At 44.6% G+C, this 12,046-nt stretch overlaps 1 protein-coding gene across 3 annotated transcripts in view; it reads left to right on the plus strand.

Annotated features, from left to right (window-relative positions):
- The window catches only part of WDR17 (WD repeat domain 17), a 2,439,098-nt gene that overhangs the window by 2,312,597 nt on the left and 114,455 nt on the right, over nt 1–12,046 (plus strand). For all 3 annotated transcript variants that reach the window (XM_069631441.1, XM_069631439.1, XM_069631440.1), the window contains one exon: nt 3,362–3,460. In XM_069631441.1, coding sequence (XP_069487542.1) covers nt 3,362–3,460 — 99 coding nt within the window. The remainder of the gene's footprint in view (nt 1–3,361; nt 3,461–12,046) is intronic.

The following is a 12,046-nucleotide window of genomic DNA, read 5'->3' on the forward strand; positions in this document are numbered from 1 at the left end:
TCCTTTAGTTTGATTTCTAGTCTAGCTTCCTCCAGCCTCCCTCTCTCTTCTGGCTGTGTCCCCGACCTTGTTTGTCTCAAAGAAAGTCTTCAATTTCCTCAGCAATTTCACATACTAGTGTTTCGTCTTTAAAGATGGGGGTCAGGTAGCGCCATTTCCACAGGCCGGAAGACAATCGGTTCCTTTTTAGAGTAATGGTTATTTGGGGCATGGTCTGAAGTTGCAATGGTGCCCAGACCCATGCTTGTCACTTTACTCAGTAGCGATCTGGAGACCAAGGTATAGTCGATTCTCGAGTGTGACCGATGTGCATGTGAGTAAAAGGTGTATCCCTCCCTGTTCCCCTCTATTTCTCCACGCATCTACCAGTGCCAATGCGTGCAACTTCCCCCTGAGGTCCTCTGAAGGTCGACCCTGTAGGCCTAAGGAGTCTTCTATCTTTTGTAGGGTCCCAGGCCATATTAAAGTCCCAGTTAGTATGATGGGTGTTTTCGCGAACTTTGCTAGGGTGGCAAATGCTTTTTGGATGAAGGTGTCTTGGCTCAGGTTGGGTGCGTATAATGTCGCCACTGTGTAGTACTCTCCCCTCCCCTCCAGTGCTACCGCCAGGTATCTGGTCGTCTGATTCAGACCCAGTCACTTTCATGTCTAGTCCATTACCCAGCGCCATCAGGAACCCCCTTTCTTGATGGGTTGCATGGCTTGCATAATTCTTGTGTACCCCCATAACTTTATTCTCTGTTTGTCCCGTGAGTGGATGTGTGTTTCCTGTAGTGTCACTATGTCTGGTTGTTCCCTTATAATGTACTTCTCTATCTTTTACCTTTTGATTGTTGACACTTCCTTTATTCTTACACAGAACATGACAAATAGACAGAAATGACATTATACGATAGATCAGTTGTTTGCCAGAAAGGCCCTTTCAAAAAGAGCTACACCTCTCCTGCCTTCTGTAGTCCAGAGCTTGACATTGTTTTACGTTTGTCAAGAACATTTGCGAAAGCAATAAACACTGAACATTAAACATTTGGCTTCGATGTTGAGCTGTGCCAGCGCTTTCCACGTTCGGATCGTGCTGCACTGATGCAGGAAAGAGGGGGTTGTGGGTGAATGCAGGGGCACTGCTCTGCTATACTATGGGGTACTATATGTTTCTCTATTTGCCTGCCACAAACTGTACACAAACTTGTAATACTATTTATCTCTCAGTAGATGGGCAATAACAATTTCTTTTTAAATCGTGACACGCAAGATAGCTTTCTTGGAATCGTTCTTAGTTATTCAATTTTATCTCTACACCAAAGCCAGCATCTAGACCTTAGAAGCCCAAAACAGACAGACCATAGACAAACATGATGAATGCGCTCGGCAGAGCTGAAACTCTCTGCCGTGCCGCTATCACATACAAATGCTCAACACAAAACATCAGGGCATGTAAGGAGAGAGAGAGACCATATAAGACATCCAAATCAACTTTAGTCAAAATAACGTGCAGTGCTGAGAAAACACAGTGCCATAAGCGGAAGGTTGATATTAACCACTCCGCCTGAGGAAAATCAAACAGGTTTACGTTGTGCTCAGTGACAGAGATTTTTCAGAGGCCACTTCCCAATCACACTGCGTTAGAGACAACATGTGTGCTGTGCTTCTTAACAGCACCCTCAGTATGATGAGCACCTAATGTATTTATATCGCAAATACAGAGTATACACAGTTATCAGCAGGGAAAACAGCATGCAAGTGTTTGGGCAGTCGGCACAATGAGCTCTCTAGGGTCCTCCCAGAGTGCAGATTATATAGCGTATCATAGACAACCACTAATATGTTCTAGCACTTTCACAATGGGAGTGTTACTTGGCACGATCTTGCAAACCTTTGGCAAGAACTGTCAACATCTCACTTATGACCTTGTGACGCAGTCCTGCAGGGACATCATGTTGTATTATGGATAAGCAGCATTCGTAGAAACCCTACGAAACCACAGGGGGGGGGGTTGTGCCTGTCCAGGGCGCTGTATGCAGAGGGAGGTAACATGGAGGGTCTGAGGACTACTTGTGTGTGAGAACCTAAGGTAGCATACCATTGCATAGCATTGCATAACAATCCTGCCACATCAATATAATGTCAGGAAACATTTTCAAATTATTATTGACTCCTGTTAATTTTAAAAAGTTGAGACCTCTTAACTTTCCATCTATTAGCTTTATAATGGTGATCCTCACAATGCTGGTCCAGCTTGAAAACCTGGAACTTTCTGTTGAAACGCTCTAGGCTGGATAAATAATTTAGAGTCATTTACTAATGCAACATTATTGTTCTAAACATAACTGCATGGTACGAGCAAGGCTGGAGGTTACATTAGGTAGGCAGATGATGTATGCGGTCCAGGGGCTGGCGTTGAAATGTCGAGTAGCCAAAGGCAACACAAATCCTTGCTCTGGCGTTTTCATTTCATATGTGGAGATTTGTAGTTAATTGTTTTCATGCAATGTTGTTTCTAAGTTGTTTGCATTCATTTCACAGAATGTGGAATATGTGCTGCTCTTTTAGTAAAGATTTATGGTAGGTTTATAACTCTTAACAATAGATTTCAGTTAATTTGTATTCATCCTCTTACTCTTGTAAGGCCATGGGGTGGAAATAGTTCATGCAGTTTTCTATCAAGTTGAATTCAAAGATCAATTAGTTTTCTCAGACACTGGCATCCTCTCAAACCTTACCGACGCTTACATCAATTTGTTCAGTTCATGCTTACCAGAATATTCTGTAAAGGAACACAAATACAAAGGCACTATTTAAAGGCAAAATGTCTATTATAAAGGGTATTTGAGTCAATGTTCTCTGCTTCTCTTATTGAGGAAATGATTGCATATTTTAAACGTTGACTTATCCTAGCTTGTTGTAGACTACAGGGTTGGTGGTGGAGACGTGTTTTGTTTATGTGCATATCCGTATGTGAGAGTAGTTTTAATTAAACATTTTACGTAGCACATGTGTTTGCGAATTAAATGTTAATATCCACGTTTTATTTGGGCAGATTCCAAGTGCACGTTTTTTGGGGAATAAGGGAAGTAAAGCACTGGTTGTTAGCTTACTTGCAGTTGTTTTGTCTGTATGGGGATCTTGATATTTTACTTCAATTCTCCTGACTCTACCTTTATTCATGCTCAGTGACCAAACCTTACCCATATCTCTTAACTTGGCCAAGCCATTCTACCTGCAATTGCTCTTCAGCAAAATATAATTGCGTTTTTGTAAACCTTGTTGAATTTCTTGGTTGCAAACTACATAAATCAATATGTATGTTATGAAACAATTAAATGAAAACTCTGTATGTAAAAAGATATTTTCTCTTTTGTAGTCAGCTTCTGAAACGTCGGGAGGTGTCCGTTCCCCTGCAAATTGAGCAGCTGTCTGTTGAACTGGATGCATGGAGGGCCTGCACACAATCAGTTAACAAGTGAGTGCACAAAAACTTGTTAATTAAATAGGCTACTGAATATGAATATATAACTCTTTGTGTAGGACAGGCAGTTCACAAAATGAGGCCTGATTTTCACTGCTCCTGGTCAAGGAAGAGCCCAGTAGGGACTCTTCCAAATAACTAAATAGGTTCCTATTACCTTGGTTCCGTATGACCAAAATTGATCAGGCGTTTGTAGACATTCTAGACGCTACTCATATTTTGTGTGTGTGTGTAACAAAGGCCAAAAGCAAAGACCCTTGAACACAAAAGTGTTCCCTGGAGTACTTTTAGTTCTTACCTAGCAGAGATGGGTGTGGGGCCATCAGAAACATTCAATTCATTGGAATGCAATATCTCATTTGAATTCTTTAACCCAGATCTCCTCTATCACTATCTATTCAGTTTCATGAGAACTCATCTGTTGCCTCTGAGCAATAAACAATCATTCAGGAACAATTCACATTTAATCACACTGTTTGGGACCAACATTGGAAGTGACAACACCTTTTTCCATACCATTCATTCTTCTCTAGCAAGAATTGTTCCTATGTTGTCATTCCTGAGCACCGAACCGTAAAGCAATATTGTTTTTCAATTAATCTTATCCAAGAATGTGTCTCCTCTCGAATCACATTCAGGATTAGATCTGTCCTGAACGTCTTCAGGGATCAGAGGTTTTCTGAGATTTTGAAGATTGTTCCCTGTTGTATTGTGGAAATGTTCACTCCCTGTTCTCCTTCTTCCTGTCTGTAGTTTTTGAACTGTAAACACCTTGGCTATAAATTGCAAATTGGTTTATCAGATGAATCTTATATGTGTGGTGTTCTAAAACGAAACGTGTCTCTATTAGTGCAAGATTAACCTTCACATTCGTTTCATTCTTGTATGCAGTTTCTAAGACAGCGTGCTTTAAATTGCACTATCTACATTACTTCGTTACAACTCAAAAACATAGTCTGGAATCTGACAGGACACTACTTTTAAGTTCAAATTCTTAGCAAACAGAGGCTAAGATGTGACTAAAGATATGTCAGGAGCAATTCTTGGTTTAAGATGTTAGGTCCACAAGCCATTCATGTTGGTTTTAAAAACACTCTGTAAGAGTCTAGAACCTGGAGGTGGATAGAATGGCAGCTTGACTTTGGTAGATATGTCTTTCCCTTTTGCTCCAACCAGAGAACTAAAATGTCAAATCACTTTTCCTAAATTGCCCGAAAAACATTATTACACAGTAGAGAAGTCAGCCCTAGCCAAAAGATGAAGGGGTAAATCCAAAAGCCTTAACATTCAAGGATTTGGGGATGATAAAATCATAACCACTATACACACCATTGACTCTGATATCTTAATATAGAAGCTATTACGAGATTTTAGAAAACACTATTAGTTTTCAAAAATCAACTGTTAGATTTAGAAAATAAAAATATCTTATTTTGAGTATCAGTTATCAGCAAACACTGGCTACACCAACAATTTTTGTTTTGTGTGTAGCCATGGGTCACACATTCTTTAGGCACTGGCATAATGGTACTACCTGGCTATAAGGCTGCAAGAGCTGTCAAATGGTGGTAGTACATGGGCAATATTATGGCAGTGCCTGGTAAATGCCTTTCTAGTGCCTATAAAAGAGCCAAAACTGAAAGTATGGAGGAATATTTCACAACATTGAGGCATTAGCTGGCATATGTAATTCTGGTGATACGTTTGATGAACACATTCAAGACCAATTCATGGTTCAGTGCTACTACGATAAGAATAGGGAGGAACTATGGCTAAAGGACGACCCTGGTTTAGATGAAGTTATTACGATAGTGAAGCAAGTGGATCACTCTTATTACATGCCACTTTCTCTCCTTCATTCCTTGACTCTTATTGCTGCCGCTTACAGCTCCTATAACATACTTGACCATTTTTACACTTGTCACTTTTGCCCCTGGATGGCTTGCCAGGAGTCTCTTCTCATACTTTAATATTGCAGCAGACTATTGCAGCTCTCAGTTCCTGGCAAGGTGGTCTACCTTCTCTCCTGCAGGACGCCTGAGGTACTGACATTCCCTTGACCTATAACACCCATCAGACCCTCCAACTCGACAGTGTATTTTGACTCTGGTGCTCCCGCGTAGCGGGTCTTCATTGGAGGTGGTGGGTCCTCAGATGGATGCTGCTCCACCAAAGCTCTCATGGGTTCTCCTCCTGGTCCCACCATAGACCAACTTGTCACCATTTGTTATCAAGAATACTCTCCTGAAACTCAGGTAGGTCTTCATGAATACTATATTCAAGTTACATAGTTACATCCAGTAAGTCCATAAAATGTTATGGGGTGGACCCATCAATACCCACCTCCCAGGCTACTTAGCTCCAGCTGACAATCAGTAGAACCCTGGGTGTAACGCTCACCTGATTCCCGCAGAGGCGCCGGTCTTGACTGGGTGAATGCCGTATCTTCAAAGGTGATGTGTAACACACGGTTGGCTCTATGGGCTGGACCTCTGTGCACTGTATGTCTGACTCGAAGAGTAAGATGTCTGCAGATAGAAAATATGGGATTAATGAACTGGGGTTATTGGGTGCCTCTCTCCTCTTCCCTTTCTCTTCTCCTGTAGAACCCCAAAGGTTAACGCCCTCACCTTAGGTAAGTGAACGCCGAGCTCTCCATCTGCCTCGGGGCAGGGTGCCGTAACCAGTTTCTTCACTGGATAAGGGTGCAGGCCTCTTGACCTCAGAGGACTGCTGTCCGTCGTTAACTGCACGAACGGTAAGTTCTGGGCACTTCAAATGTCTTAAAAGTCTTTTGTAATGATATCTCTTGTTTTACAGGGTTCCGGCGATGGCGGATGGCGGGCTGATGAGAGTTGAGGATCGAACCCGCGTGAGGAATAGAAGCGCCTGGAAGCACGTAAGTAAGCGCTTGTAGCCTGCTTCACGATGCGCACTAACTGTCCCTTTTATCTTGCAGGTACAAGTTCGGAGCTTTAGAGAAGCTGAAGGGTGCTGGAATACCCACTGGATTCGGCGTGGGAAGGAGTAATGACACGCGAGTAATAAAGTTGCCCAATGTCTTTAAACGCACCTTCTTTTGTCTTTCAGATGCGGGATGCAGCGCCGAAGGCCTCCGGAGCGTGCGAAGAGCTGGTAAGCTTTTGTCTTTCAGATGCCGGAATGCAGTGCGAAGACCTCCGGAGCATGCGAAGAGTAGGTAAGCTTTTGTCTTTCAGATGCCGGAATGCAGCGCGAGGTGTTGGTGACAGCCGATGGACCAGGTAAGAGATGCGCTGCCACTGAAGACTGTAGTGCTAACCTGTTCTTTCTTTGTCTTTACAGGTGCCACTGAAGAATGGATTCCAGGATGGTAAGCCTTTGTTCCCTTAGGCCCAGGAGCAGAAGACACGATGAACGTTCTGCTGCAGAGAATGCAGAATAACGCAAAGCAAGATTCATCCATCGGGTGTGGTTTAAATAGCCTCCTGTAGTGCTTAGGTGTCTCCTTCCACAGCCTCGCCTAGGAGAAAAGAGTTCCTGCTTTCCAGAAGAGTTCCAGTGTTCTGAACTGAGGGAGTGGCTCCTGCCCCACCCAACAGGAAAAGTAGTCCCAAACAGAAGAGGATCAGGGGCTCAACTGGCAGGTAAGTAAGCAGCATGGTCTGCTGCAGGTAAGTCCACCCATGCATTATGAGCCCGGCACTTCCAGCGCTGGGACTGGGCATCTTTATGAGCCTGGTGCCACTGGCGCCAGGACAGGGTCCAAAAGGTCCCAATTGGGACTGGCTGGCACTCGGAACCGGGGTTATGGGTCTGCTTCCAAGGGAGTCGGGCAAGTCCTGATCTTTTGGAAGCAGAGATCATGACACTGGGTGACATTCTGGTATTCATGGAGATAAACATTCTGTATGTGACAACATTCTCACTCAGCGTTCATATACACAGACAGACGTAGACAAGATAAGGTGTTATCTCTGCATAAGGTAGACGGCAGTGACGGGGTGATAGTGTATACCTCTAGAGTACTAAAGGGAGCGGAAAGGAAGTACTCTTTTATCGAAAGGAAGGCACTAGAGTTTGTGTGAGTGGTGGAAAGGTTCTGAACACTTATGTGGAGATCAAAATTTGATGTGCGGATGGATCATAAGCCTTTCAAAGGTGTTGTTTGAACATAAAGGAACAGACAAAGTTTCATAAAGACTTGTGGGGTGGGTGACCCACTTACAATGTCACGACTTTGATGTGGAGGTGGTTCCGGGAAAGCAAAATATGTTTGCGGATCACTTGTCCAGGGCACAAGTGGAGGGTGTGAGAGGAGGCGAGGAGAATGCATGGGCAGAACAAGTATATGCCATGAACAATAGTATTATTGGAAGAAGAGAGTGGGAAGCAGAGTACAAACTTGATGTAACTATCGAGAGAGTAAAGGGTTTTGTAGGAAGTAGAGGGCCAAGGAAGACCAATTTATCGGAAGAGGAAAATACGTTTTGGGAAGTTTGTGAGGATCTCAGTGTGGAAAATGGAATGTTACATAGATCACGAAGGGTCGCCATGTGGAGTATGAGACAGGTTGATCAGCATTGCTCATTGAGGATCTATGGGAATGATGAGAACTAAAGGATTACTTCAGGCAGATTATTGGTGGCCTGGATTATGCAGATATGTGGAGAACAAACTGAGAGAATGTGAAGGATGTAAGGAGTCAGGAAAATGGATGTGTGCTAGAGAGCAGCCCTTGATGATTCCAGATTTGCTAAAGGGGTGTGGGCAGAAGTTGCATTAGATATCCTGATAGGGATAGGATCGCAAGAAAGGAACATCTGTGATGGTAGATTTATTTTCAAGGTGGGCAGAGATAAAAGCGGTAACCACGGACAAAGGGTTGGTAATGTTTATGGAGGAGAACTTTGTTGGAAAACATATACCCTCCAGTTTAGTGATGGATAATGGGTCTCAGTTTGTTTGTGAGGTGTGAAGTGATTAATTAGCTTTGTATAATTCCCAAACTAATGGGGTGGTGGAAAGGGTCAATGGGTGTTTTATGAAAAGGGTGAAGATAGCAGAGGCAGGTGGTACTAGTTGGAAGACAGGAGCAGTACCATTTGAGGTAATAAGAGAGAGGAAGGGCCATACTTGTGTGTCCTGTGTGAAAAGCGTATCTCACCTGCTAATCCCCGGGTATCTCTCTCTTAGGTGTCCAGGGCATGCCCATCGCCTTTGTATCCAGACACCTGGGGGTGGACCAGTGCGGGAGGATCAACTGGGTAAGGGGTCTTCGGGGAGTGGGGGGGAGGGGGGCAGCCGATGGCGAGACACAGTATTCCTCCCTTTCCCATACCTATGATACCTCCTATTACATAGGATTCTCTAATGTCCCAACTGCCCCCCACCCTTTTCTACACCAACACTGAGCCGAGGAAAAGGGCAACTGAGAGTAACAATGCTAACTCTTGCACATCGCATTGGACATGTCCTGCTAATTGGATCAGGTAAAGTCAGGCACTTGACTCTAAGTGCATACATCTGATACCAATTAGCTCTCCTCACACGGATAAAAGGTGAAACATAGAGATACACTCTGAGCAAGGTGGGACACGAGTAAGAGCAGAACTTCTGGGGCAAAGGTGAACCTACTGGAGCAGAGCAACAGATCAAGGGGCGAGAGCCACGAGTAGAGAACCCCAGGAGTTCCCTGCAGGAGGTTGTTGCCTCCAAAAGGCTGTGAAAGACTTGTGGATAAGGTGAATCCCAAACAAGAAGGCTGCATTGTATTTCAAGGATGCCATTGACTGTCCCGGGTGAACGGCAGAGTTGGGAAGGCGAGGCCAAGCCTGTGGTACTAACCTTGACTCATAAACTGGAAGACAAGAAAGAAACGCACACAACCGGTGTGTTGGCATGCAACATGAGAGACCGGTGTGTGCTAAAGAAAGATTGAAGTGGCAACATTATATTGCACAATTGAAGGATGCACACGTGTGGATGAGACGTGAAGAAAAGCAGACCTGTAAATGAACCTTCAAGTAACAATAGCTCTAAAGTCAGTGATACTGAGTAACGGGGTGGTCCGGCGAAGGGAAGTAGCCCACTCGAAATTCTCTGTGAAAGGTGAAAAGTTTGTAGCAAAAAAAGTGAATGAAATGTAAAAGCGAGTTGATTGAAATTAACCCCGAGAAAAGGTGAATGTTGAACTTCGGTGCATAATACAGTGAACTACCCAGACCAGAAAGCACTGGGGCAAATAACATAGAAGTGTGAGTTGAAAGCTAGAAAGTCAAAGTGGTCCTGTGGAGGTCTGCAGAAAAAAAGGCACGCATATTCAAAAGTCTTCGACATCAGGAAATGGTCCGAGCTCGACTGAGGGAGACCGAAGGTGTAATAAGTTAGGGGAAGGGAACCCCCTAAAGGAGGTGAATTATTCTTGGTGAAGGGAACCCCTCCAAGTGTTTTGTTGTGAAAGGTCTGAGCCCGACTGAGGGAGACCGACACAAACATTTGCTGTGAAAGGTCTGAGTCCGATTGAGGGAGACCGATGTGAACTTTTGATTTAAGAGGTCAGAGCCCAACAGAGGGGGACAGACGTGAACGTTTTGTTGAACTGTGTTTTGAAAATTGGAAAATAAGACTTTAACGCGGAAGGCCAGGTGGGCCTCGATCCACGTTTTGGAACTGTTTATTGTGTTAACACCCTGAGTCAGATTGTGTCATCTTGCCTACAGGGATCGCCTTACTGTTACGCTCACCTGGTTCCCACAGGGGCGTCGATCGAACCAGGACAGCAGCGGCCTCCACCAACGTGAAGCGTAAGGCAAAGATGGCTGTCTGGACGGACCCGCCTAGTCTCGTGTGCTTGACTCGTAGGAATATACTCCTGTAGATGGAGAAAGGGATTTAGTCCCGTGGATTTGAGTGCAGACCCCTATCCACTGCTCCCGCTCTCCCCGTTGGCCACCTCCGATATTCCCACTTAGTGTCCTCACCTTATGTTTTTAATGGATGAACTCTCCATCCTGCGTGGCTTGCAGGGGTGGGTAGATACCAGTTACTTCACTGGTTTGGGGTATTGGAGTTCTGGAAGATTATTGACTCCGGAGTTTACCAAGTTTAAAGAGTTCAATATGTCCAATGCTCACTCTTGTACCCCTTGGTGATTTTGCGGCAACAAATACTGTCTGGAGGTTTCTGGTGGCGTTCAGGTAAGAGTCTGTATTACCCAACACTATCCGGTAAAGTTGCGTGAGTTTAACTTGTTGTTTTGTCCTCCCTTCATAGATGCGGCATAAGAAGATGCAGCGTATTGAAGGATAATGCCTCCGGTGGTAAATCAGGTAAGCATTGTGGTAAAATGATTGTCTTTGTAGTCTCTCTAGGCTCACCTCGCTATTCCTTTGTCTTTTTTCCCCAGGTGTTGAAGATCGCCGAAGAAAATGATGGAGGCAGCGCTGAGTCGAAGATGCTGTGGACTGGTGAGAATGGAGCGGCGCTGCAGCTGCGAAGCGACGCGTGTCGAAGTAATGTCCCTTCAGGCTAGGAATGGTGCAAGATCCTGAATCAGGTAAGGAGTTAGATTAATGTCCTTAACCTAACCTCTTCTCCTATTTTCCCCTTTCTTCTAGGAGCTCCGGATACGAGGCGGGCGTGGCAGAAGACTGGATGCAGGTTCGCAGGCACGGTGAGCGTTACGCTGCAGAATGCAGAATAACGCAAAGCGTGTGTTGTAGATCGGGCATGGTTTAAATAGCCTCAAAAGTAGTCCCAGGTAAGAAGTCCCTAGACCCACACCCGAGTAAAAAATAGTCCTTGCAGAAAAATAGTCCCTTCCAGGTCTCACGTTGGCCTGGATGTATGTGCAGCATGGTCTGCCTGAGGTAAGTGATGACTATGAGCCTGGCGCCTAAGGCGCCAGGACTGAACCCAGATAGCCCCTAGCCGGGGCTTCTGAGGTTTTACTAAATATCTGGATGCCTGCTTCCGGGACGGATGGGCTTGGTCCAGATACCCGGGGGTAGGCATCATGACAGCACTCTCCCCCCAAGGCCCCTCCTAAGGTCGTTCTTCCTTTGGGCCCTGGTTTGTCTGGGAAGTTCCGATGGAATTTCTTCACTAACCAGGGTGCATGGAGGAGGTCACTGGGTTCCCATGACCTTTCCTGCGGTCCGTAACCTTTCCAATCGATTAAATAAAAAAGTTTAGATTTAACCATCTTAGTGTCTAGGATATTTTTTACCTCGAATTCAGGTTCCCCATCTATTAGGATGGGCTCAGGTGGTTTGGTTAATCTTGTTCCGGTATGAACTGGTTTTAGAAGTGAAGCATGGAAGACGGGATGGATCTGCATATTAGAGGGTAATTCTAATTTAACTGCTACCAGGTTGATCATGTTTTTAATGGTATAAGGTCCCAAATATCTAGGATTAAATGTTCGAGTCCCTTTTAGAGGTATGTGTCTGGTAGCCAGCCATACTTGATCTCCAATCTGGTATTGGGGAGTGTCACTCCTATGCTGATCTGTATTCTTCTTGTATTTCTCTTTTGCTTGTTTCAAATGTTCAGTTGCTTCCTTAAAGGCTTGAGTAATAGTTGATTGCAGATGGGTCA

Source organism: Ambystoma mexicanum, chromosome 6q (genome assembly GCF_040938575.1).
Source record: "Ambystoma mexicanum isolate Mex_15411 chromosome 6q, UKY_AmexF1_1, whole genome shotgun sequence".
NCBI classification, from domain to species: Eukaryota; Metazoa; Chordata; class Amphibia; order Caudata; family Ambystomatidae; genus Ambystoma; species Ambystoma mexicanum.